The sequence below is a fragment of the Podarcis melisellensis genome (genome assembly GCF_964234715.1).
Source record: "Podarcis melisellensis genome assembly, chromosome: 17".
Taxonomy (NCBI): Eukaryota; Metazoa; Chordata; class Lepidosauria; order Squamata; family Lacertidae; genus Podarcis; species Podarcis melisellensis.
Window position 1 is genome coordinate 15796908 of NC_138534.1, and position 27353 is coordinate 15824260.

Genomic DNA, 27353 nt, shown 5'->3' on the forward strand with positions numbered 1-27353 from the left:
TTTGAGCCTCTATTGGGCAAAAGGATTCCTGAATTGCAGGGGGTCAGACTAGATCGACCCACATGGTCCCCTCCAACCCTTCAATTCTATGTCACTCAGAATTCCTTGGAGGCACAGTGGGCGTGGTAAAGATATATCAGATTTATACAGTGGTACCTTGCGTTGCAGATGCTTCAGGTTACAGACGCTTCAGGTTACAGACTCCGCTAACCCAGAAATAGTACCTCGGGTTAAGAACTTTGCTTCAGGATGAGAACAGAAATCACGTGGCGGCGGCTTGGCAGCAGCAAGAGGCCCCATTAGCTAAAGTGGTACTTCAGGTTAAGAACAGTTTCAGGTTAAGAACGGACCTCCAGAACGAATTAGGTTCTTAACCCGAGGTACCACTGTAAAATGTTTATCTATGTTCAGGACAGTTTTATGGGAAGGTGACTCCTACAGTTTTGTGATACTGCAAGCTGCCTTTCTGGTTTTCCTTTATTCGGCACCCATCAAATATTCATATATAACGACTTCCAAAGTGAAAGACTTCTCAAAACGTTTTGGAATTAGTGCTTCCCTTCTTTCCATACTCCAGTATAACTGAACTCCGTGCGCCAATCAAAAGAGTGGATCTTCCTGGAAATAAGATGAAGTGACCTGCTTTCTGGCAACACAATGAGTAGGGAATACATGGGAAAGCAAGTGTGATGTAGAAGTTAATATACTGGACTAGAGTGGGGGGGGCGCTAGGGTTCAAATCCTCATTGCACCTCACTCCTCACTGGGTGACCTTGAGCCGCTCAGTCTCTCAGCCCTAGCCTACCTCGGAGGGTTATTGTGAATTAAAAAAAAACATAGAAGGAAGAAGAACAGTGCATGTTGCCTTCAAATTAAAACAGTAAATAAATTAAGCCTGGAATTAGTGCAGGAAGGATTGGGGGGGGGGGGAGTGGGAGCATTTTGGCAACGTCATCTGCCATCACTGGCTGAAGAGAGAAGTTGTGTTAAGATGCTGCTGCTGTAAGTAGTTTGGCAAGCAGAGGTAAAACAGCACCCGCAAATCCAGCAAAGCCTTTTGCACTTATGTTCAGTACAGCTGCTCGGAGTGCAGAAGGAGCTGTGTTTATGGTGTCACCAGCTTTACGGGGACGACAGCTTTACGACTAATTGCTGCAGGGGCATGTTTTCAAAGGCCCAAATGACTCTTTAGCTTGATTCTGCAAAGTGCTCTGCTGGTTTCATGCTTCACTGGGTTCAGGATATCTGAGGCGTCTAAATTCCATTAGAAGTCAGCACCAAATAGGCACTGAAGTGTCATGTTTGCTTTTGAAAATCTGTCCCTTAATCTTCTTCTGGAGTAGAAAGCAAAAAGAGCAATCCTTTTTTTTTTTTACTAAGCAGAGAAATGAGATGTGTTCAGTCCTGTATTTCTTAGAGTTAAGTCAGTACTAAACTAACCTCTTAGCCTTCTATGAAACTCATAGATAGAACATGATCTTGATAAACTGCTGGGAGACTGCTTTCTTTCTTAAGTTTCAGTTTTGAAGGCAATGTTAGGAAACATGAACATAAGAGTGTGGTAATTTTAACATTCTGCCCCTAAAACACCATTTAGTCTGAAGTAAATATTGCATCCATCTTAATGCGGATGGTTTTTTCACAAGACTGATTCCTCCCCTCAGCAGATAAACCCCACGACTCTCAGAATGTTCTGTGAATGGGAGGGATTGGGAAAGTGTTTAAACTTTTCAAAACTATAGCAGAACTCACTGTAGTGTTCGGATTGTAACCTTATGAGGTTTTCTTTTCCCTCTAGGCTTTTAAACGTCAAATGCATTCTGACAGAGAGGATACGTAGCTTACAGAAGTTTTATCAAGTCTGCTTTCTATGCATCCCTTAAGAACAACACATGCCACACTCTTCCTTAGAGTAGGAGCAGATGCTTAATTGTAAAAGTGACGGAGATCGCAGCCATACAAAGTTTAGCACATGTTTAAATATTTTCTCTATTAAAGTACAGCTCTTTCCTCTAAGTAGCTCAGAGCATTTTCTCCTCAAGCCAACCTTCTGAGGTAGGCTCAGAGACTGCAACTTGCCTGAAGCTGCAAGCTTTACCAAAATTTGCAAATCTCCACCACATTCACTCTGTTGTAGTGCAAACGTCTCTCTTTTTTCCATAGCCTGTTCTGCCTTTCTGTGTGGCTTGGTCATACTGCGAGCATATCAAAGAGAGAGAAGGCAGACGGGTAGCTTTTGGGGTTGAAACAGAAGAACAGGACAATGATATATTTTCCAGCTACAGCCTCCTTCTCCAAGCCTGCCCACAAGTGCACCATCCTTAGGATAACAAAGCTATTGGGGTGAACGAGTGGGGCAGAAGCTGGATTGGGGAGAGGGGAGAGATGTGCTGTGGCTGCTTCGAATTGGGGCAGGCAGGGAAGAAAGTGAGGGAGAAGCTGCTTGGGTGAGGAGCAAAGTGGGAGGCAAGTTGTGAGGGTTTTGATGCCTTTGAAGCCTCCCAAATCAGAGCAGGACAGGAGCAGGGCTAGGATAATGTGACTAACACAATAGGCAATCTCCAGCTGGCAAATGAGCCAAGCAAAGAATTTTGATGGAGGAGATTATTAAATGATGGAAGCATACTCCTCAGATGGAGACTAAACACCACGCTTACTTTATTTTAAAAAAAAGTCATTTTGACTCATGTGAATTCCTACTGTAGGAAATAGTGAAGGTGGCCTTTCCTTCTAGTAATGAGTACTTGCTTTTTTAAACACACACACACAATAAATGGCAAGTTCTCCATAAGGAGTGGGTGGTATTTTCGTTTCTAAGTGCAAGAACCAGCCAAGTCAAGCCCCTGCAAAATAGCTGCTTAACAGAGCAGCCCTATATATAAGTTTAGTCAGAAGTAACTCAATGAGTTTGAGATTTGCTCTCGGGTCCCTGTCTATAGATAGGGCTTCAGCCTCCAAGTGCTCCATTCGGTCAGGTCAGTTAAGTTTTACTCTGAATAGACCCACTGAAATGAATGACTATAGAGGTCCATTAACTTCAAGAGGCTTTCGCTGAGTAAAACTTCGTTATCAGTAAACGGGAGTGGACTCAAAACCGAGGGGTTTCTGCACAAAACTTGGCCAATAAAAGTGTTGGGTTTTCTTTTTTAATGGAGAGAGAAAATGAACCATGACAGATTAACTCAAACGGGAGACCTGAGAGAGAAAGAAAGAAAGAAAGAAAGAAAGAAAGAAAGAAAGAAAGAAAGAAAGAAAGAAAGAAAGAAAGAGAAAGAGGAAGGTACCCACTACTCCCCTGGTTTAGATGCCCCAAAAGTTTGCCAAGCCTTGCCCAAACTTCGTGCCCAATAACGTCCGGCGGGGCGAGGAAGAGGAGGACGGGGCGCGCGTACGTTTGCGCGCGTGCACGCTGAAGAAAGAAGCGTGTAACTTTTAAGAAAGTAAATCAATAATAAAAAATAATGAAATAACGATAAGGAATGGCAGTAATGCGCAACTTGGAGAGGCCCTGGTCTGTGGCGCCTTTGTACGTGTTGGGACTGAGGCGGCGAGCGAGCGCCTTTTCGCGGTGTCTCCGACGCGGGCGGGCTGCTCTCCGGGTCTCCAGAGCCGCCGCCGCCGCCGCCTCACAGTGGCGACTCTTCGCCTCGTTAGCCCAGCAAAGCGACCAGCCGCGCGCAAAAACTTACAACCCCGACGGGCTCGGCGCTGCGCAGAGTGACCCGCGCAACTTAGGCAGGGCTGTGGGCAGTTAGAAACAAATCCCCGAGGGCTGCGCTTGGGCGGTCAAAGCACAGCAGCCCGTGAGGTAAAGGAAGAAGCTGCGAAGAGGGGCCACAAGTGAGCTGGGCAAGGCGGGCGTTGCGCGCGACGGGAGAGGGAAAAAACCTCCCCTCAGGAGCGGCCCAAGTTTGCTCTCCTCTTTGGGGAGCAGCTCCCGCTTCTCCCGGCGGCGGCAGCGGCGGGCTCCTCCATTTCCCCCTCCTCCTTCCCTCTCGCTCCGTCTTTCTCTCCAGCGGCGCCTGGACGCCTTGAGCTGATAAGGAAGACGAGAAGCGGAGGCAGGAGCAGCGGCTGTGGCGGCGGCGGCGGGAGAGCGTGTGCCTGCTGCGCCGCTCGCTCGTGAGGAGGAACCGGCCCGGAAGGGGCGTCAAGAGCGCGCAAAGAGAGAGAAAGCGCCTCAGACAGACACACACACACGGCGAGGAGGGCGAGGGGAGTCCCGGGCGGGCGCGCTCCTCAGAATAAAAGTTTTCCCGGGTCTCGCTTTGGGCGGCTTGCTTTCCCCTCACTTTTCCTTGACAGCTGGGCGCAGGCGGCCTCTCCTTGAGTCTCCTGGCTTTGCCCAAGGAAAGGGGGGGGGGGGAGAGAAAAGTGTCCCGTTTCCCCTCCCCACCTCCTCTCTGCCTTCCCCAGGACCAATAACAAGCTGCTCTGAGGTACAGTAGCGGCGGGAGGGGACGGCGAAGGAGGAGGAGGAGGGAAGAGGAGGGAAGCGCCTCGGCCGCCGTGTTTTCAGATTGGGGACAGCCTCCCCCCTCCTTCTCCCCAACCTGTGGCAGCACCAGACTCCCATTCCTCGCCTCTTGACCCCTCAGCAAACCTTTTATCCCCCCCTTCTCTTTCCCCCCTTTCTCTCCCCCCACCGAACATTTCTTTTGGGGGGGGGGGCTGAGAGACTTTTCCTCACGCGCGCGTGTCTGGAAATCACCTGGAGGGCTGCGGAGATTTCTTGTTGGTGTTGCTGAGGGGGAAAAGGGGGGGGGCGGAATTTGTGTGAGGAAGGTGAGGGGGGAGAAGGAAGGAAGGAAGGAAGGAAAGGCCGGTGCCGCCGCCGCCGCCGCCGCCGCGAGGACTTCCAGAGCCGGGGGCTGCCCCTGACAAGCAGCATGTCGAAATGGTAAGAAGTTTTTCCAACATTTCCTTTAAAAAAAAAGTTGAGTGGTGTGTTTTTTTGTTTTTTGTTTTTGGGTGGCGGGTGGCGGGTGCGTGTGTGTGCGCGCGCGCCTTTTGAAGCGTGCCGTAATGCAAACAGCCCCGCCTGTGAGGAAGCGTGTTTCCTCAAAAACCTTAGAAACAAACAAGCGGGGACCGAGGGGGGGGGGGCGAAGGCGGCGAAGCGCAGAGCAGGGTCCGGATTGGAAAGTTGGCCTGAAGTTGGGTCGTTTCTCTCTCTCTCTCTCTTCCCCCCTCCCCACCATCTTCCCTTCAGGGAGGGAGGGAGAGAGAGAATGGGATGGGAGCTCTTTCCCCTTCTGCTCCTGGCATCCAAGGTGAGGGAAAAGAGCGGGAGGGGCTAAGGAATGAGATCCCCCCCCTCCTCTCCTCGCTCGAGGTGTGTGTTGGGTACGCGGCGCTGGCGAAGAGCAGCCTGCAAGGGAGGGCTGTGTGCGCCAGTGGAGAGATCGGGGGTCGCCGATCGGCGGGAGGGGGGCGTCCAAGGGAGGTGGGCTGCGAGCTCTGCGCGAGTGGGGGAGAGAGAGAGTGTGTGTATTCGACGATCTCCAGCGCCTCGGGCTCCCAGGCCAGAAGTGCAAAGCCGCCGGTCCCGCGCGCGACTTTTCGGTCATGTGCTTGGCAGTTTTCACCTCTGCAGGCGGCGCGGTTCGTTAGCAGAACTTGTCCCGGGCAGGAAGGCTCGTGCTGCGGGCGGGCGGGCGGGCGGGCGAGGAGAAGGCGGCAGAGCGCAGGCAGGCAGGCGCTTCGTGGAGGGCCATTATTATTCTTAGCCTTCTAGGAAAGGGGTCTGCGGAGAGATTGCCAGCCGCTGCACATCGGAAGCGAGCCCCATAGAAAGCAGGAAACGAAAGTGATTCAAGAAGGTAGAGAAAGGAAGATGTCAGGTGCTCTTAGGAATTTGCAAAACGCTTATTATTATTATTATTATTATTATTATTATTATCATTAAAATCTTCACCTTCTCCCCCTTGAAGGTGTTACGCAAGTTAAAATAAACCCAGGAAACCTACCTTTCTGAAGCCTTTTTTCCCCCTGGGCGGTTTTTGATGTGGACATTTTATTAAAGAACTGGCAGGTTTTGAAGAGGTAGAGAGGGACACTATCTGTTTGCATTAATTTCTGCTGGCACTTTCAAAAGACCCAACCGGCTCAGCGAACGAAGAAATTCGGTGGTCTTCTAGTCTAGGGATGAGTGGGGATGGATTCTTCCCCGGGCTCGCTGCCTTGCATTTTAAGTGTACTTTAACCCCTGCGCGTTGCTGTCATAAGCCCCACTTGGGGAATGGGATGCTCTTGCGTTCTGCGTCTGTAATTAGAATGCGTTTAGGGAAAATACTATTTCCTCGCCGCCACCCCTTCCCCGTAGAGTGGCATGTCTTGTTCCAGTGATCAAAGCCCCTCTTGGAATGTAGGAGATGTGACTGTCAAATGAAGGCAACCCTAAAGAGGGGAGGTGGGTGGGTAAAAGTGGCGCATCATGCGCTCAGGACTGTGGTAACCGCAGCACTGACAGAAATTAAAGTGGTTTTGAAAGCAGACTGCAGTTTATGGTGCTTCTCATTTACCCTAGAGTCAAGCTGTTGTAAAATTGATGCACAAAGGACATCACGTAATAATCTAAGTAGATCCAGCATTAAAATGTATTTTGCATGGGGGGGGGGGGAGAGATTGTGCCACTCAGTAGAAATGACTTGAAGTGCAAAAGTCCCTGCGAAACATTTCAGACCTCTTCTCAAATCCTTCACACGTTTCCTGACATGGCAAATGAAATCTTATAATACAGAAGTGAGCATTTATTTTATTTTTATCACCCTTTTGTATTTTTTTTTAAACATACCATGTGTATCATTGCTTATCTTCCATGGGCAGTAATTACTTTTTTTAAAACAGTAATTAATGAGACTTTTTTTTTTACCATTTAAAAATGGGGATGGGGAGCGCTTGCATTTTAATAAGTTCATTCATCCAGGAATATTTAATAAGTCTGCCTGATCAGCAGATCTTCTGAAGAATATCAAGTCATTGCAAGAAAGCATAGAACATCTCTTGTCCTTAAAAATTTCAGGAAGCTTCAGCCTGAAATGTAAATAAGGGGATATTCACACTTACAGTGTCAGAAGTCCTAACTTCTGACTTGTGTGTGTTTGCATAAATGCTTTTCCAGTTTTATGAAGTTTTTTTAAAAAAATTATAGGGGTATTAAAATACTTTTCAGGTTGTACATTAAGGAGATTTCATTCCACCTGGCCAGAGGCTGCCTACGTACGGTGACTGGGTATTAAGTATTATTAATTCCCATATACCCAACACTAGTTTTGATGTAGCAAAGATCTATTTAGAAATGTTTTGGAAAATAGTTAACTTTAAAAATATTTATATTGCAAGAAATGTAGCAGGCACACATGTTTATTTCCACTGCTCCGAATGTTTTCCATTCTTACAAGTGTACAGAGATCAGGATCTCTCTCTGTGTGTGTCTCTTTGACACACTGGGTTATGCATTTACATGAAACAAAGCAGTAAAAAGAATGGAGCTGAGGAGCAGACTTGACTCCTGCAATGTTATGGTGCGTAAATGTGATCTGTTTGAATTTCCAAGCAAGCTTCTTCCCGCCCCCCCTTTCCCCCCCTTTCCCTTTTTTCGTTCAGTGCTTTTACATAACATTTTGTCCTAATCTTGCTTTGCTGTCAAGGATGTTTCATGGGTTGCGCAATTGCTGCAGTCCAAGAATGCCAATTTGCATTCCAGGAGTGTCATTTGATTACTTTTATCTGCAAAGCTCCAAGAGTGGCCTGGACCTCTTGTTTCATCTCGCCATGTCACTGAGTCAACGCTGTGTCGTCTTTCCCCACCACCACTGCCCAGAAATCTGCCTGATTTAGAGAAGGGAGGTGGGGGGGTAGAGAGAGAGAGAAAAGCACTTTTCATGTTTCATCTGTGGTCCCCCAGCTAAACTTGTCAGCGGCAGGATATGATTCACTTGGGGCCCAGAAGAGTGGCGCAGAGACAGGGGTTAGTGTTAGGCGTTTCAATAAGCTCAGGGACAGGTAGTGTGTGGCATCCCAAGAGGTTTCAAGTTAATGAAGAACAGGACTGCATAGTTCTCTACACTCTGACCTGGTGCTGTCCCCACAGTTTTCTCATTTGATCTTTCATAGAAAATTGATCTTTTTGTGTGTGTGTGAATTTCTTTCCTTCTTTTTATTTGGCTTCCACGTTAGTCCTTGCAAGCCAGGAATTAGCTGAGCAACTTAAGCTGGCGAATACAGCTGTTCAGGAACGACGAAACTGGACACTCAGCCCTCTTCCAAAGGCAGGGTATTCTCCTGTTGTTTCAATTTATTAAATTAAATTATTAAATCAGTCATCGACGTGGTGCAGTTATGAAGTTTGTTTGTGTCTTGGCATTTTTTTAAAAAAAATTATTCTGGGTGGTATGTTCCTCACTGTATTAAATTAAATTTATATCCATTAACACACACACACACACACACACACACACACACGCATATCAGCAATGTACAGTAAAGGTTTCCTTTGGTATTTCACAGCTGAACTTGCTTGTTAGAAATGATTTGCTGATCTATAATGAGCCTTTTATAGTTCTAGTAAGACATGCTAAATATCAATTGCGCATGCCAGATACATTATTTATAGCCTGCTAAATAATTGTAATTCCATTGTATCCAGTACTCAGATACATAGGGGATTAAACAAGGGAAAAAAGTCATTACACATACTCTGTGTAAATATTATTTTAGTGAAAACAGAGTGAGAAAATTACTATTGGCATTTCCAGTCTTCTGTTAAAAGAAAAGGGGGAGAAAGGGAAACACTTTGAGCCATCAAATGATTCCTAATATGTGAGTTATTCATATGTTCTCTGTTTTTCTTACATGTACATCCTGGTCCTCAACACATTTATTTGCAAGCGTATGTTCTGCTTTTTATATCAGTTGAACTTATTTCCAAGTTAAGTTAGCGTTAGCATAGCAGCCTTAATTCTTGAAAAGTAGACAGTCATTTCCTACAAAATGTACAAGAATTGCACCATCTAAGGTTTCAAGGTACAAGGTTTCTAAGTCAAGTGTGAATTGAAAATGTTTAGGCGAGAGTTCTTTTTTTAATGGACAATAAGTAATATTTACCTTTTATGTGCTATACCAGATGTTCCCATTTATCCCCCACATCTCTTTAAGCTTTGGCACTGAAAAAGTTGCTGAGTTAAAATCAAGAACACTTAGCTTCTATCTAGGGGAAGCTGTGCCTCATTTCTTTCTCCCCCTCTGTGCGTGTTTATAAAATAATATCTGAAATATCTGTAGAAGATTATTGGTTAAAGTCCTTTGTGGAGAACTAGAAGAAGCAGAATCCTGATTTAGTTGTCAGTGCCTCGAGTCTAAGTACTGTATTTCTCCTGATGAATCAAATGTTCCCAACAGCTCCTGTTTTCTGGATGACTGTATGGTGTGTGTGTGTGTGTGTGTGTGTGTGTGTGTATACACATATAATATCTCTGTATATGCAAAATATTGATTTCAGTGACAGCATGTGGTTTTGATTTTCAGAGGAGTTCCTCCCCTTAACTTCCTCAGTCAAGTCCTTTTCACTCATATAGTACATACCCAGGCACCTTTGAAACTTACTATGTACGGGAGAAGTTTGATATCTTAAAAATAGGCTTACAACGCAGTGCTTTACCTGTCTCCTCAAAAGTAGCTCCCATTACCTTTAATAGGGCTTACTGCAAGGCAGTGTTCCAGTCTCCCATTGTTCTAGGTGCATTTTTGTGACAGGGAATTTCATTAGCGTGAGCAGTTTCCGAGCTCTGGGCACAGTCCTGTGCCTAAGATTTCAGATTAAACCTGCAGAGTGGACCTTTTTCTGCCTCCCCACTTCCAGCTGCTCTGTGAAGACTGGAGAAGAGACCCTCTAAAGAACATTAGGGTGGTGGGCAGGGGAAGGACTAGACCATGTGAAAAATGAACATAATATTTTAGCTGCAGTTCATTCATTTTCAGCACTGTATTCTTGTTATAAGAAAGTACGCCTAGAGATTCCATTGATGCATCAATAACCTAGGTTTAAGCTACCATTTAGCTCCTAGCTTTCATATCTCAGTTTCTAACACTGCTCCCAGGTTAGTGTGTATAAGAGTGAAGCTTAAAATAACTAATTACCATTCTTGAAATCAGTATTCCTGAAATCAAAGTAATGTCCTTTTCTTAAGAAATTTCTATGGTAATACCATTGTTATGTAAACATCTAGAGTAGGTATAGATGAAGAAGTAACAGGCACCCTTTGGTATTATTGTTACTTAGTCCATTTTAGAGAAATATGCCGCAATCCAGCAAAAGCTGGTCATGACAAGGGCTGTGAACAAAGTGATGTTTACTCCAGCTCCAATGTGCTTCCACTGCTGGTGTTTGAAGCCAAATACATATGATGTTCCAGATTCACATGATGTTGGCCACAGTTCATATGAATCCTGTAGGTTATCGAGAAATGCTGCTCTTTGATGTGTTTCCCCTTTGATGCTTTAGCTGAGATTCTTGCGATTGCAGAGGGTTGGACTAGATGGCCCTTGGAGCCCCCTCCAAATCTACAGTTCTATGATTCTATGAAAACAGCTTCCATCTGATTTGACATATGAGTTCAGTGATTTGTGTGCACATCTGAGACAGTCGATGCACCTGAACAGATGACAGCTTCATGGAATAGGAGGATATTTTGGGGGGCGGGTGGTGGTTGCAGGCATGAGGAGACAATTAGGTAATGTTGCATTGGGTGAAGACATCTCTCCCCGCCCCATCTTGTGCATGTAGCAATGTAGAAATGCAACTTGGAATGCAGCTGGGGTAAAGGACCTCACTGATTTTTCACCACTAATGTGTACATAAGTCCCATTGAAAGCCATGGAGTGGGACTAGTCAAGCCTAAACCAACTAAGTCTGGAAATGTATCTGTAGATGTATCTGTAGAGTATACAGTTATTTACAAGTCCACAGATACATTTCCAGACTTAGTTGCAACGGGCTTTTTATTGTTTGGTGCTGGGCTCACAATGTTGCAAAAACACACAGTTGCATATAAAGATGTTACATTAATTACAAAGTTACATGTATACCAATTTAGTTTACTTCCTCCCTCTAAGCCTGTGGGTCCAAACAAACTCTCAGCTCACCCACAAAAGTCTCACATAAGAAGAGATCCTGGAAACAGCAGACATCACTCTAGACTTGCTTCTTATGGGCAGGTAGATGGTCATTTCTCAGGCTGCCCACAGCTAGGTTGCATTAAAGTTGCACCCTCCAAACCCAGTTCCAGGTACAGCAGGTTTGTTGGGTTCCTCAGGGGGTCCAGAGGATGGAGAAAGGGCTCCTCTCCCCTCACAGCTCTTTCTTCACCTTCTGTCCCCTCTCTTCCTCCTCTCGCTGCTTACGATTATCTTTATCTTAAAGATACTGTACATATATTATTGTGTGTTGCAAAAGGGAGGAGCAGAAGGCACGGGAATGTGGGTGAAGATGACAGCAGGCTCTGCAGGAGATGGTGGCTTCATAATTGGGTGAAAGGTGACAAGGGAGCTTAGCAATTGCAATGTGTGAGAGAGGGAATATGCAGGAGGTTGTCATGGGGGTGGTTTGTGTGCAAAGGGGAGCATGCAGTATAGATAGCTATTTAATGGAGTGAACTGCACTCAATCTTATATATACCATTTACCTGCAGTCTGAAGTACAGACACTGCCCGCGTAGATCCTTCAGTAAACATGCAGCTGTTGCTCCGGCAAGCACACTTGTGTGTATGGGGCAGTTTCATTGATGCAAAGCTCAGCTGGCACTTCCATTGCGGGGAAGTCCCATGTATATAAAAAATGGGCACAGAGCTCTAGCCTAGGAAGTGTCTTTCACTGTTTTAAATACAAAGTACTGTGATACATGTACACTTAAAGTTAGTGCATCGTAAAAAAACACACTAAGGGTATGATTGAGACTGTGGGTTTAAGTGAACTCAGTCATGTTTAAATAGGAGAAAGTCCACTGAAAAATATAGGATTTACCTAAAGCAAATGTCTTTAGAATCAGGGTGTTAAAGCTTAAAAAAATACTGTACTGTTCATCCTCTGCATGCTCACTCAGAAATGTTTCTTAGATTTCAATGGGGCTTACCCCATTGAATATGAGCACAGCCTTGGGCTGTAATCCTGGGTGTGCACTTAGCTAAGATTAAGGTTTCCCGAACCTGGCGGGGCTTCTGAATAAACAGGTAGAAGACTGGGTTGCACAACTGCAGTCTTGCATGCACTAAATATTATTGGAGCAAACCTTACTGAAGTCATTGAAACATACTTCTGAGTAAAGATGCTTAAGGTTATGTCAAACACAATATTGTGATCAGGTTACTTTCTGTTCTGGGGAGATGCATCTTCCACCCCACCCCCTCCTTTAGCTCACTCTTGACTGCTGTTCTTTAATAGGTATGTGTTTGTTTAAAATATTTTCCTATTGTGCCTAACAGCTTTATTTGTCCTTCTACCCTTGCCTTCATTTGGAGGGGGGGAAAACCTATGGCATTTTGGTATGTTTTGTGAACATAATTATCACATCAGCAAACGAGTAGGAGATATCAAGTACCCAAATGTGCTGGAAAAAAATGTTGTCATTGTTTCAAGTCAAAAGGTGACTTAAAGAGTTGTAAAACCTTGTTGTTTTTTCAGCTACATCTTTCAACCCTTTGCCTTTTCAGATACTGCACATTCATGCTAATGAAGTTGATAGCTCTAGGAAGAAGAAATGCAGGCAAAGTGATGCGTGGATTATAAATGACTCTGGTTCTTAAAGAAATACATATGCAGCATTAACACCCATTTCCACTATCGGTTGGGATTCCTCTGAAAGGCAGCTGTAATTGCCAAGCAGGCCTCATTGTCCTTAAAAGTTGTGATTCATGTGTCTTTTTAATAGCTGCTTTTTAATGTTCTGTACAAAGATGTAGCAGCACACAGAAAACATTTTTCCCTCTTTGTGACCTTACATTTGCCGAAGTGCCCCATGCTGGAATTCCTTTTCAGGGTCTTTTTTCCTTCCAGAGCCAGACATGTACCCAGACACAAAAGCCTCTGTGTATAGCAAGCTGTTTTAAATATTGTGACTTGCTGATGTGCTGTCCTTTCTCTGCTTGAGCCAAAGATCTCTGCTCAGTGTCTGTAGATTACCAAGCCCCTTCTTCATTGTACCTCTTGTCAGCTATTCCTATTCATTTAACCTTTCATTAGTGTCTGTGCAGCTTCACTGTCTGGAAAAGGCAAGCCAGAACCCAAAGGCCCACTGTCACAGTTATTAGATTTCTCGGTTACATCCCAGCAACCATAATGGACTGAGAGTCAACACTATTGTCATGCGTGCTGCTGTCCTGGGGTGCAGGCTCTTCTGTGCATGTCAAGGACATGTGCCACATGTTGATAATGCACCCCAGAGATAAATGCGCAACATGAGGGATAGACTAAGGCTGGCAGTAATGAGCTTTGTGGGAGTTACTGTGAAGACAAACAGTTGCGGAGGAATTTTGCTTAAGGAGCCAAAGGAGAGGGAGTCGAATTAAGTGTTGCCAGGGTTGCCTGTGAGGTACTTGTCAATCATGCTATTTTCATTTTAGGTTTCTGTTACAAGAACAAAAAAATAAATAAAAAATAAATGTTATCTGCAACTGGTGAAAATATTGACTTTTTAAAAAAGAGAAGAGAAACCTAGCTAAAATGGAATATATTTCTTGTAATCCTCTAAAAGGTACCTTGTCAAGGATCAGAATGGCAAACTGTGCATTAAAAACATTGACAGTACCGTTGATATGATCAGCTCTAAGCAATGAAATCCAGTATAGCCTTTCGAAATTACTAAGCATTATAATACATTTTGCTGGTTCTGAACATTTGTAATTTTTTTGCTGTGAAGGTTAAAGTGGCTCAGAGCGAGGTGGGGCAAGTCAAGTCACATACCTATGCAAAGAACCAAATAAGTTATACAGTGGTACCTCGGGTTAAGTACTTAATTCGTTGCGGAGGTCCGTTCTTAACCTGAAACTGTTCTTAACCTGAAGCACCACTTGAGCTAATGGAGGCCTCCTCCTGCTGCTGCCGCTGCGCCACCGCTGCACGATTTCTGTTCTCATCCTGAAGCAAAGTTCTTAACCCAAAGTAATATTTCTGGGTTAGCGGAGTCTGTAACCTGAAGCATATGTAACCTGAAGCGTATGTAACCCGAGGTACCACTGTACAATATTTATCCTGTTGTGCTTTCATTTCTGTTTCCCTGTCTCCAGTCATATCCCCAGTTATCTATATGCAAAACAGGCTGTGCTTTATCAGAAGATGGGATCACTTTAATTTTATTGTCATAGTTTCCTAATTCCCCTTTAACGCCTTCTACCACATTGGCCAGCACCAGAATTCATGTGGTAATGAACACATATTGTGGCAGTGAATTCCATAAGTTAATTATGCCTTGTGTGTCCTGAATCTTCTACTGCTAATTAATTTAATTGGCTGATCCCAAGTGATGATTTTATGGGACAGTGGGAAAATCAGTCTACTTTCACTGCATGATTTATGATTTTATAAGCTTTTATTGTGCATCTTCCCCAATCTGTTTAGGCATCTTGCACTTTGACATGATAGATGTCTACTGTCCAGTCTTAATACTTCTAGCTCTGTTTTCTCCATGTCCTTATTCCTTATTGTAGTTTTGCTGAAGGACATTCAGATATCAAAACCCTTTCTAGATAGGAAGCTGTTCAAGGCCTACTGAAAGTACAGTTGTCAGGAAAACAACTCGTGTTTATGTTGAATAGATTCAATATAAAGTGACTATTAATAAAAAACATACATTTTGAGAGTAATTAGTGGGGGTGGGGTGAGATTCAAGACGTGTGTAATAGGAGCTTGAAATGCCATGGAATTGCTAAAGGGTTAGAATGAAAGAGGAGGAAGTGTGGGTGAAGATGGACCCGATTCCGCAGATGAAAATGTCAGAGGTGCAAATCTGCCAATCAAACACTAGACTAAGCTAGTCTTGCTTTTAGACATGTCATGTATCTTAAAAGAAGTACTGCTTGAACTCTCTAGAGAAAGGGGACATTGCTTCAAGTGTTTGCTTCAAGCTGTTGCAGTGTCCTCAATTCTACATGGGGCTGTTTTTGAAGTTGACTCAGAAACTTTAGCTGGTACAGAATATATTTGTTGAGTTAGTATTTGTTTAGACTAGCTGGTCAGATCCTAACACCAACAGTATTCAGTTGAACTGGTTGCTAGTGTTTCTCAGCCCAGTTGAAGGTGCTGGTTTCCACCTCTTATGTCCTAAATAGTACAGGGCCGGATTGTTTGAGGAACACTCTTCATCCATACAAACCTGCTTGTGCCAAGATCAGTGTTTGAGACATTGTTTGTTAGCTTGCTGTAAAGATATGAGACTGGTAAGCTTTAGAGAGAGGACCTTTTCACTGGTGGCCCCTAGTTTGTGGAACAAGGCGTGTGTCTCTAGCTCCAGCATTGTTAATCGTCGAAAAGGACTTGAAGGCATTTGGTTTCATGTTTTAAAGCCAGGCTCTTCATTGTTCTAACATGTTGATTAATCTGCAGTTATTGCATGTTGGCATTACATTATTGAATTGTGCTTTAAGTTTTGTCTACTGCCCAGAGATGGCACTGTCTTTTAACCTTGCAACAATAATTTAAATAAAGGTTCATCATCTTCCATATTACCCTGAAAAATGATAACTTTTATTTGAAAGTTCAGTACAGCTTCAGAGACAGTGTAGATCTTTGTGACGTCACAAGGGGGAGAAGGAGGCAATTGGTGTCAAGTACAACAGGAAAAGAGACGTGGGTGGCGCTGTGGGTTAAACCACAGAGCCTAGGACTTGCTGATCAGAAGGTCAGCGGTTTGAATCCCCGTGACGGGGTGAGCTCCCGTTGCTCGGTCCCTGCTCCTGCCAACCTAGCAGTTCGAAAGCACGTCAAAGTGCAAGTAGATAAATAGGTACTGCTCCGGCGGGCAGGTAAACGGCATTTCCGTGTGCTGCTCTGGTTTGCCAGAAGTGGCTTAGTCATGCTGGCCACATGACCCGGAAGCGGTACACTGGTTCCCTCTGCCAATAAAGTGAGATGAGCGCCGCAACCCCAGAGTTGGTCATGACTGGACCTAATGGTCAGGGGTCCCTTTACCTTTACCTTACAACAGGATAAAGCTTCAAATTTGCAGAAACAGCTTTTCAGAGCTCCACCATGGAGAGGAATATTTGATCCATTGCTCCAAACATGCTTATCTGCCCTTTGATGTCAGTGCTTTGTCTATCATGTGATATTAAAAATTTCCTACAACAATCAGATCTGGATAATATCAGAAAGAAGGTATCAGGTGGCCTGCATGGGCACATTGATGTGACCCAGGCTCTTAATCTTTTTAGCATTAAGTTCTAGCAGTTGCACACCAAGCACAATATGAAATAGTTCTATGACGGTTGCTGATATTTCTTCATGCTCAAGGCGGGTGGAGGAAGAACACAATTGGCCATTTTGTGATGTAAATAGAGTTTCTTAGCAAGATGTATCCACCAATAGATATGGATGGCTAGAATGAAGTTAACAATTTTAAAGTTTCATTCTTCTTGTTACGCTGTGCTATTTCAGTTAGTATAAATGCATTGTTGAGCTGCTTTGTTTTCCTTCTTGTGAAAGAAGGCAAAGCACAGCAAACAAATGATTTACGCTTTAGAAAGCAAAAAGTCAAATTGACAAGCAGAACACAATTGGCCTAGGCAGAGTCTATTTGGTAGCTACGCACAAAGGAAGGTTTGCTTCATTTTTGTTGTTTGTGTTTTTAAGCACAACTTTTAGTTATTCATGTACAAAAATGAGAACTACATCTGCTGCAGAAATTAGTAAATAGCAATTGTTCAGAAATTTCCTAGGCTGCCACATTATAAAAAACACGAATGGTAAAACTGAATGTTTAAAGAACAAGACAAAACAAATCAGAACAAACCTAACAACATTGTCCTGGTTTTTCCTTCATGCTAAACCAAACCGTAGCTTAGTGTGGGCTCCTGGAGAAGATACAGCAGCCTCTTTCTTCCCCCCTGCTTGTTCTGTTGCTGCGCTGAGCCAAGCCATGTTTTGGCTTGGGTGTCATTCAAATCCAGACTTCTGGTTTAGGTCCCCTGAGCAAACCGCATCCATTGGTAGGATCAAACCTTGTTTACGGCTCATGGTTAGTCTGGAGAGAGCTTAAATCACAGTCCTGTGTTCAAATGACACACTAAGCCAAGGCACAGCTTAGTTCAGCACAATGAATAATAATATTTATTTATTTATTTATTTATTTATTTATTTATTTATTTATTTTACCCCGCCCATCTGGCTGGGTTTCCCTGGTGATTCCCCAGAATAGCCAAGGAGGAGTAAAGTGATCACAGTCTTGTCCCCTGGAGCCTGTACACTTGTGTGCTCATGCTAAATTGTTGTTTGGCTTAGTGTGACATGCAAACTCATTGTATGGAACATCTTATCATTAGATTGATAAGAACTTTGATGAATTCAGATACTGCTTTCTGGTTTTGAGTTCAAAGATGAAAATGTCAGCTGGGAACCAGTTTTGTTTAATGTGTATTTATTTGATGTTTTCATGAATGACATAGCATGGAGAAATTGCTGTTTTTTTGTTTTTAGTGCAGCCTAACCAGACCTCCTTTAAAAAGTACATACATCTTGAAATTGAATTAAATAAATAAGTGGCAGTACAACTAATTTGGACGGCTTCTTTTGTGCCAGTGTTGAATAAAGGACAATGCTTGGTTTCTTGGGAGTTCACAATATCTTTTTCATGTTAACAAAAGCCTGTTCTTACTGTTTGTCTAATAATTACTTTTGTAGTCCTTTGATAGACTATTGGCTTAACCATGCTGAATTTGAAATACATTGCACCAGTTGTGCTGCTTAGCATTAAATTTGTGTTGCATGTATACATTTTTAAAAAGGCACTTTGTACATTCAGAGGTTAATGAACTGGTTTAAATAAAAGTTTATGAGAATGCAAAAAGTTCCCTTATCCAAAACATCAGTAATAATTTGGCAGAAGTGTGAAGAACAGGATGACACAACTTCTGAAGCCAAGTGTGGACTGCATGAGTAGTGTCGTTTAATGTCTCCCCTCATTACTGTTCTGTCCCATGAATACTGATGTGTAAAATATCCCACAGGGTCCTGCACATGATAAGGATATCTCCAGAGACTTGAGAAGGGATTGATATGGAAAAGGTGAGGGGCACACGCTATGTTGCCCCTTTCCCCTAGTGCGGCTGTAACTCATTCCAGCTGCCCAGTGCCCCCCATAAAGTGAGTTCCTGGAGGCTAGTGCTGCAAGCTTGTGTCTATGCCAGGGATCAGCAACCTAAGGCCGGAAGTGACCTGCGGAGGCTGTTTGACCAGCCCACAAGCTGCCCATGAACTGAGCTGCCCACTCGGTGCTCTGCTAAACCAGCGTTGGAAATCACGTCTGATGCTGAAAATCACGGGCGTGCACACGATTCAGCCCACAGAGGGATCTCCATGGGACCAAGCTGGCCCAAGCAAGATAAGCCCTGCTGACCCCTGGTCTATGCCTAGTCTTGTTGCATTCAGCACCACACACTGACTGCTTGGTAAAAAGATTCCTTTCTGAGCCGGGTTTTGAGCCTTGCCCCAGGAGGGCTGTGTGTGCTCTCTGCAAGCTTCCTGCTTCCAAAACGGTGGCTTGTAAGGAGCACAGGGAGACTTGAACCCCTAGCATGGAGAGATGCCTCTCGACTGCTAGTACCAAGCTGTTGCTTCCTGTGCCACTGTGCCATTGTTGTGATGCAGAGCGCTGGGGGCAGGTCCCCACTGTTATGAGTTATTTGTGTGTTGACAGCATGAGGGCATTGCCACTGGCACAGTTCTGGATTAGCAGGGGGTGGTCGTTCAAGGGGTACTGTGTGACGCTGCTCTATTCATGCTGTGTGGGGGTTTTGCATGTGCTGTGTCTTCCTCTCCTCTCAGGCTGAGCAGGTACAAGATACAATGCCCATTCCACTACTGCAGAGGAGCCATATCTCCCTACCCTTGTGTAAGCAGAGTATAGGATGACTCGGTTACTAGTGTTTTATTGTGCCTGTGTGTTTGCAGTAACTAAATGTCAAGTAATTTAGTTTGGTTTTTTGTTTGGTTTTTAAGTGGCACACAGATAATAAAACACCACTTTTGCTTTTGTCAAGGAGAGAAGGGAAGAAGGGACCCAGAGCATATCCAATAATTCTGCTGGGCCTTAGTTACAATATATTTTCTTTCTCTTCTGAGGCCAAGTTATTTATGCCAGAAATGTTTTGGCTAAAAGTCCAGCCTTAAACTGAGGACAAAGTACAACACTGTGCTGAAACAATGTGTTTGAAAGTAAGCGCACAAGCATTGGGGAAACCAAATATTATGCTGGCTCCCTTCCTAACCTAGGGACAACTTCTTGGTAACTTGATCTCAAGGGTAGTAAATAAGCTAGTGCAACACTCAACTTTCCTTTTGCTTTTTGAGAAATGTGATGGACATCTTGCTTCCACATTCCCCGTTGTACTTAGTGTCTCTTCTGAGCATTCTCGCGCAGCATTGAGTGTTCTTGGCACTGTTGAATATTTAATATGTCATTTCATTCTGATACAAGTAAACCCCTTTAGACGTCTTTGCAATCAAGGCTATTATTGTAAATGTGAACTCTGTAAATAGACAGGAGTAATCGCAAAAGCAGCAGCATCTAATGAACAAAACTCCGCCATTTGTATCATTCTGGGAAATGAATGCAATTGCTCATGTATCTAGCATGTTGGCTAAGTAATGGCGGAATGCACCTCAGCAAGCCTTCAGCAGAGCCTTGCTAGTGGGTTTCTCCTTAATGAATCTGGACAGATTACCTTTGAGTAGTTTGGAATTACAGCTGATGTTTTCTGAGTGATTTGGGACTCTTATTTTAATAATATAGATCTGACCCTGGAGAAGAGTCACACTTCTTGCAAATATTGACTGGTTTATAAAACAGTGTGATCCGGATGATAGTGTTATGAATACTGGCCTAGCTATACCTTTTGTCAAGCAAATTGCCTGATAATGGCCATGGGAATGTCTCTTAATGGAAGCTAGTTGTTAGAGAAATCGCTGGCTAATTGCTCATGATGGGTAGTTGAAGTTTTTTGTGGAGGCGAGGAGGCCATGTAAGGTTGTCATACCTTCACACATACCCATCTAAGTGTGCTGGGCAGATCTGAGGACTCTGTTTGAAAGACCCTGCAGTTTTGGGATAAAAGAGGGACTGAGGGATAGCTGTGAAGCCTGGAACCAGTTTGGGGTGAAGGTGCCAGTGTTGGGGAGTGGATCTGCTGCATGCGCGCACCCCCACACAGAGAGAGATAGTAATCTTGAATAAACCATTAACTATACTAAATATTTGTTTATGGCAGAGTTTCCCAAACTTGGGTCTTTAGCTGTTTTTGGACTACAGCTCCCATCATGCCTAGCTAGCAGGACCAGTGATGGGAATGATAGTCCAAAAAATTTTGGAGATCCAAGTTTGGGAAACCCTGGTTTATGGGATGTATTCTGTGGGGTTTTCAAAAAATAAGGAGTATGAATATGTAATCACAGTAGTTGCTTTATCTGGTTGCCACCCCCCCAATGGTGACTAGACATTCTGTTTTGGCACCCACAACCTAGCTCCCAGGAGCCATTTGGCTCCTAGCTTTTCTATCCCAATTTTGAACACTGGCTGCCCTGCATTGCAGGGGGTTGGACTAGATCATGGGTAGGCAAACTAGGGGCTGGATCCGGCCCAATCACCTTATAAATTTGTCCCCTGGACGGTCTGGGAATCAGCACGTTTTTACACGAGTAGAATGTGTCCTTTTATTTAAAATGCATCTCTGGATTATTTGTGGGGCATAGGAATTCATTCACCCCCTCCAAAAAAATATAGTTCGGCCCCCCACAAGGTCTGAGGGACAGTGGACCGGCTCCCTGCTGAAAAAGACTAGGGTCTCTTCCAGCTCTGCAATTCTGTTATTCTATGAAAACATCCCACTCACTTCTAAAAGGCCACAGAGAGTTATAGGTCAAAGGCCTTATAGAGGAAAGTTTTTACTTGGCTTCTCAAGATATATAATGATGGTGCCAGGTGACCGTCTCTGGGGAGAACGTTCAACAAACAGGTTCACTTGTGTTGCCACCCTCCGGACGTCTCATGGAGAAGGCACATGAAGAAGAGCTTCAGATGATAATCACAAGGTCTTGGTCAGTTTATATGGGAAGAGGCGCTCCTTAATGTATTGCAGTCCTGAGCCATTTAAGGCTTCATAGGTCCAAACCAGTAGTTTGAATTGGGCCCATAAACCAATTGGCAGCCAGTGCAGTTGGGCCAGGATTGGCATTATATGCTCAAACCATCTTGCCCATCTGCTGAATTTCGCACTAGCTGAAGTTCCCAAACTGTCTTCAGAGGCAGCTGCAGGTATAACATGTTACAGTAATCTACCCTAGAGGTTACAAAGCATAGTTGGCAGAAGGTAGGCTATCCCTCCCCAGAAAGGGGTGCAGCTGGGTCACCAGATGATGCTGATGCACCGAGGCCACCTGAGCCTCAGGTAATGGATCCAAGCTGTGTACCTGTCTCAGGTAGGAGCACAGGAAGCTGCCTTGCCCTTGTTAGACCATGGGTCCATTTAGTCCAGTATTGTCCATGCTGGCAGTGGCTCTCCAGAATTTCGGACAGGGAACATTCTCAGCCATACCTGGAGGTGCTTGGGATTGAATCTGGGACTTTTGGAAATGCAAAGCAGGTGCTTTGCCATTGAACTACATCCCTTCCATTAAATGCTGTGAATGATGTCTGCATGCGAACATCTGTTTTCTCTCTGTGCCGGACAAACGAAACAGCTGGACACCATGTGAATTGGCTGTGTGAATCGGGCCCTTAGTTTTGAATGGCACCTTAATTCAATGGTTGGTGCCCAAGCTGCTTCATTTTTCCGCCCAACCAATAATGTCAGAAGTTATACAGGAATTTATCTTGTGAATTGATATTATTTGATGCTAAGGATGTATTCCTAAATTCATTTTTAAAAAAACTCCTCACCTTTCTTTGATTGAAAGTTCTTCACCATAAATTATGCATTCTTAAAAGAGAAAATTATATCCTTTCACCCAAAGAAAAGAAAACTGTTCAAAGTTATATTCTCCCCCCCCCCCCCGTAATCTGTCATGTAGCTTGTATTTACTGCTGTAGGGAAATATTTTTCTTTCTCGAGCCTTTAAAGAGATATTTAAGCATAATATGTTCATACCTTTAAAAAACCATTTGGTGGGATAAAAAAGATCTTTTCAACTCAGTATATTTTTATAACACAGTACACCTTGTCTTTGAAAGTTCCATTTAAAGTCTTCTGTCATATACTGCCAAAAAACGTTGTTCAGAACTCTGTGTGTGTCGAAACATGCATGCCTGTCCCAGTGTCATAAGTAATTATATCTCTTGTGCGCTTGCTTCTAGTAATTGGAAAGTTCGACCTACCGCAGGATACATTCTCGTGTTTGATTGTATCTTGAGGACATGTTACAGAAATCAAGTTTTCCACCATGCAGCAACTTGAAATTGTAAACAGATATTATTTTAAGTGCATCATTCTGTTTCTCAACAACTTTCGCTGTGTGTGTTTTCTATGAAACTCCAGGCAGGCTTTTTTCAAGAGCACGTGCGTGTCTGCATTTAGCAGCAATTAAGCCTGCAGTTTTTCACCCCCAACTACTCTGTTCCAAATAAGATATTTGATCCTGTATACTGACATTTATCCCACTTGCCTTATCTCTTGCAGCTTCTAGCTTGTGGGGAAACAAATAGACTTGCGGTGTCTAGTTGTGATTGACAATAGGAAGACTAGAAGGGAAGGGCGTTCATCAAGCTGTTTTAATAGGTGGTCATTCTAAGGGATGCTTCTTCTCTTGTGCTGGTAGGATAGAGGGCAAGACATTGAGCTCAGGAAACTACAAAGCCTCCAGTTTTAATCTTACCTCTGTCATGAACACACTAGGTAGACTTAGACAATCTTCTACTCTCCGTCTCAGTATTTGCAACATGGTTTGTTTGTTTGCTTTTAAAAAATAATGACTTAATTTAAAGTTGAAGTACAGATTACAATTAGATAATGCAAGCGAAGCGCACTGAATACTTCAGAGTGCTACATAATAATAATAATAATAATAATAATAATAATAATAATAATAATAATAATTTATTATTTATACCCCACCCATCTGGCTGGGTTTCCCCAGCCACTGTGGGCGGCTTCCAAAAGAATATTAAGATACTGTGATACATAAAACATTAAAAGCTTCCCTAAACAGGGCTGACTTCAGATGTCTTCTAAAAGTCTGATAATTGTTGTTCTCTTTGACATCTGGTGGGAGGGCGTTCCACAGGGAGGGCGCCACTACCGAGAAGGCCCTCTGCCTGATTCCCTGTAACTTGGATTCTCGCAGTGAGGGAACCGCCAGATGGCCCTCGGTGCTGGACCTCAGTGTCCGGGTAGAACGATGGGGGTGGAGACGCTCCTTCAGGTATACTGGACCGAGGCCGTTTAGGGCTTTAAAGGTCAGCACCAACACTTTGAATTGTGCTCGGAAACATACTGGGAGCCAATGTAGGTCTTTCAAGACCGGTGTTATATGGTCTCGGCAGCCACTCCCAGTCACCAGTCTGGCTGCTGCATTCTGGATTAGTTGTAGTTTCCGGGTCACCTTCAAAGGTAGCCCCACGTAGAGCGCATTGCAGTAGTCCAAGTGGGAGATAACCAGAGCATGCACCACTCTGGCGAGGCAGTTCGCAGGCAGATAGGGTCTTAGCCTGCATACCAGATGGAGCTGGTACATAGCTGCCCTGGACACGGATTTAACCTGTGCCTCCATGGACAGCTGTGAGTCCAAAATGACTCCCAGGCTGCGCACCTGGTCCTTCAGGGGCACAGTTACCCCATTCAGGGAATCCTCCACATATGCCCGCCTCCTGTCCCCCAGAAACAGTACTTCTGTCTTGTCAGGATTCAATCGCAATCTGTTTGCCGCCATCCATCCTCCAACCACCTCCAGAAGGTAAGCACTAAAGAGTTAGCATCTATCTGCTTCCTCCCCCTAACATATGTAGTTCTAGCTGCATATTGCACACAGATATGTTTATCTGAAATAAGTACAGAATTAGGGCTTAGTTATATATGCATTTGTGTGCATATCTCTCCACCTTCTCTGGGTGTGGTCTACTGTGTTGCTCAGTGTCATGATGGACCTGGTTCACCAACAATTATTTCCTCTGTTGACTTGGGAAAACAAGAGGACCAATATTGCTTATTGGTTTGTTACGTTTTTGTTTTTTAATTACTGTATGTGTTTTGTGGTTTTATGTTGTCTTTTTGAGAGCCAGTGTGGTGTAGTGGTTAAGAGCGGTGGACTCGTAATCTGGGGAACCAGGTTCACATCCCCGCTCCTCCACATGCAGCTGCTGGGTGACCTTGGGCTAGTCACACTTCTCTGAAGTCTCTCAGCCCCACTCACCTCACAGAGTGTTTGTTATGGGGGAGGAAGGGAAAGGAGATTGTTAGCCGCTTTGAGACTCCTTCGGGTAGTGATAAAGCGGGATATCAAATCCAAACTCCTCCTCTCTTCTTCTTCTTCTTCTTCTTCTTCTTCTTCTTCTTCTTCTTCTTCTTCTTCTTCTGTGAACTGCCCTCAGATCTTTGCATGAAGGGCCAGTACACAAAATGAATGATTAATACAAATAAACAAGCATTCATTGGTTAGATACAACATTATAAATGCATCTGTATATTTTAAAATGGTAGAGGAAAATGAGGAAGAATCAGAATAATTAAAAATTGCATTGGTGTGTTAAATTATTGGACAGTTACAATAATTGGCACAGTGAGAGTATATACAATGTTGTATTGTGTTTTTACTATTCTTTGTTGGATGCCAGAGTGGTTGGGGCATCACAGTCAGATGGATAGCATATAAATTATTATTCTTACTACTACCACTACTACCACTATCCTTGTGCAAACCTTGTTTTGTCTAGGAGGGTCTTCCGTTTTGAAAGATGGGGTATAAATTTTAAAACTAATATGTAAGGAAGGGTTTACATGAAGAATTGAGCTGTAATGTATTACAGCATATTATGGTAGTACATAATCATGTTTGGTTTGCTAACAAATGTACACTGGAGATGCTCATATTGGCTCAATTCAACCAAGGTTTTTTGCTATGAGAACAAGCTGTGGCAAGCCTCAGGCTTGTACACTTTCCCTCCCTTCTCCTCCTCTTTCACAACTGGGGCAAAGAGTTTTGATTGTAAAGTAACCACAGTTCCTGGTGAAGTTCCAGATTGGGAACTGTTTAAACTATGGTTTGAGAACAAGCCACAGTTTGAAACCATGGTTTGATTCTAGATGGTTCTCATTCACCATAGTGAGTAGCCCTCTTTTATTGCCCTCCTTTTATTATGTTGCCCTCCTTTTATTATGACTTACCTGCTTTTCTACACAGTTGGAGGAAGCTACCCTTGATTGGTCCAAGCCTAAAACCTGTCCTTGGCTTAAGCTTCTGATAAATCTTAATGCAGGTAGATTTGTATGAGGAGGATAGGTCATGCTGAGCCTGTACAGATGACAAAATGATCCTTCTATGGGTGAGCTTTGGTTGTTTGTGATGCTCTGTGAAGTAGTAAGGAGGAAATCATGTACATGAGGTGAGGAACAGTGTATTAGATGTTTGGCAAAGTGCTAACCTGCATTGACCTATTGTGGGACGAACAAATTTGACTTTTGTTCCATGACATAATACGGAAATATGTTTTCCAGTACCATTTAAATTTGACATTTCGTGAACATTTTAATTATGAAACCAAGGCAATTTTATGTCTCTGCAAATTTCCGTATTTCTTTTTTTCATTGTGATGAATGTTTCAGAGAACCATTTGGCACCATGTTCTGAACACAACATGTAGCCTACCATTGCAGGTCACACCTCAGAATTAATGTGACTTAAATCATTCTTCCTTTTTTTAAAGAAAAAAATCTAAAATGTGTGACAACAAAATGTATTTGGCAAGAAGATCCAGTGTTTTTGTCAAGATCCTTTTAAAATCTCCAGCCGCTCTTCTCCACAATAGGTATATTTTGAGAATGCTTGGCAGATAGGGAGAATGGGGTCATTATGACCAAGGAAAGCATAGCTGTCTCCCACATTCCACTTCTTGTGCAATTCAGTTTAATTCAGTTTCAATTTTTGCATAGTCATATGGGTGAATTGCTTGTTTGGTATTTAGGAAACATCAGTGTGTTTTTTTCAAAGACTTGTCTGTGGCTTAGGAAAGAGTCTGAATTCAGAAAGCAGAAAGAAATGAGAATGGAGAAAGAGAGAATGAAACAGTCTTGCTAACCCATATACCATATTTTTCTGTCTATAAGACGCCCCTGTGTATAAGATACCCCCAATTTGGGGGGACTCTTTCTAGGATTGTTTTATCCACTGATAGTTGTAGCTGGTGATATATTTTTTTTGCAACATCTGGTCCTTTATAACTTCCTTGTGGTTTTTCAGTGTTAGGAGAAAATCTGGATTTAAAGCAAAAAAAAGTATGAGCTGGCATTTTGATGGCTATGGTATCATGCAGACACTGGAAGAAATGTTTGAGCAGGAGCAACATCAATTTCACAATAAACAGCTATGTAGAAGCACCCTAGGTGGGTGTTCAGTACTAACTTGGCTAGTAGTAATGGTGGCCTTGGTTGGGCCATACCTGGTAGAGCAGTTGGCAGAAAAGGTGGCTGTGGACCCCAGGATATAAGCATAGGATTGGCAACCTTATACAGTGGTGTAGCATAGGTTGCCAGTGCTTGGGGCTGGGTGGGTTGGAGAGACGGAAATGGACAGGGTACGCATGCACATTCAGCTGCCTAACAGTGTCTGAATTACCCAGGAGATAGCAACCACAGAGGTAAGAAAAGAAGAGTCATTCCATTGTCTGGAGAGGTCACTTCTGAGTTTGCATGGAGAAGCTGTTTCCAACAGAGCCCAGTGACAGAAGGACCTAGCTGTACTGAGGCAGCACTGGGTGCTGAAATCTTGTCCCCTTAACAAATTTTGTGCCTGGGGCAACAGGCCCTGTGGCCCTCCCTTAGGCTACTAACCTTGGCTTATAACTACAAAGATTTTACTCCGAGCATGCTGATAGGTGAGGAAATGCACAATGGAAAAGAATAAAAACAAACAGTTTCACTATCCACTAGGCTTCCTATTCTTAGAC

At 43.6% G+C, this 27353-nt stretch overlaps 1 protein-coding gene across 5 annotated transcripts in view; it reads left to right on the forward strand.

Annotated features, from left to right (window-relative positions):
• The first annotated feature begins 4767 nt into the window (after positions 1-4767).
• The window catches only part of BNC2 (basonuclin zinc finger protein 2), a 411384-nt gene continuing 388798 nt past the window's right edge, over positions 4768-27353 (forward strand). The window contains exons 1-2 of one of the 5 annotated variants that reach the window (XM_081893850.1): positions 4831-4900; positions 10526-10614. In XM_081893850.1, coding sequence (XP_081749976.1) covers positions 10611-10614 — 4 coding nt within the window. In that variant the 5' untranslated portion in view covers positions 4831-4900; positions 10526-10610. Of the gene's footprint in view, positions 4901-5149; positions 5274-10525; positions 10615-27353 lie in introns of those variants that run through there. The other 4 variants (XM_081893851.1, XM_081893849.1, XM_081893854.1 and 1 more) reach the window with 4 other exon arrangements.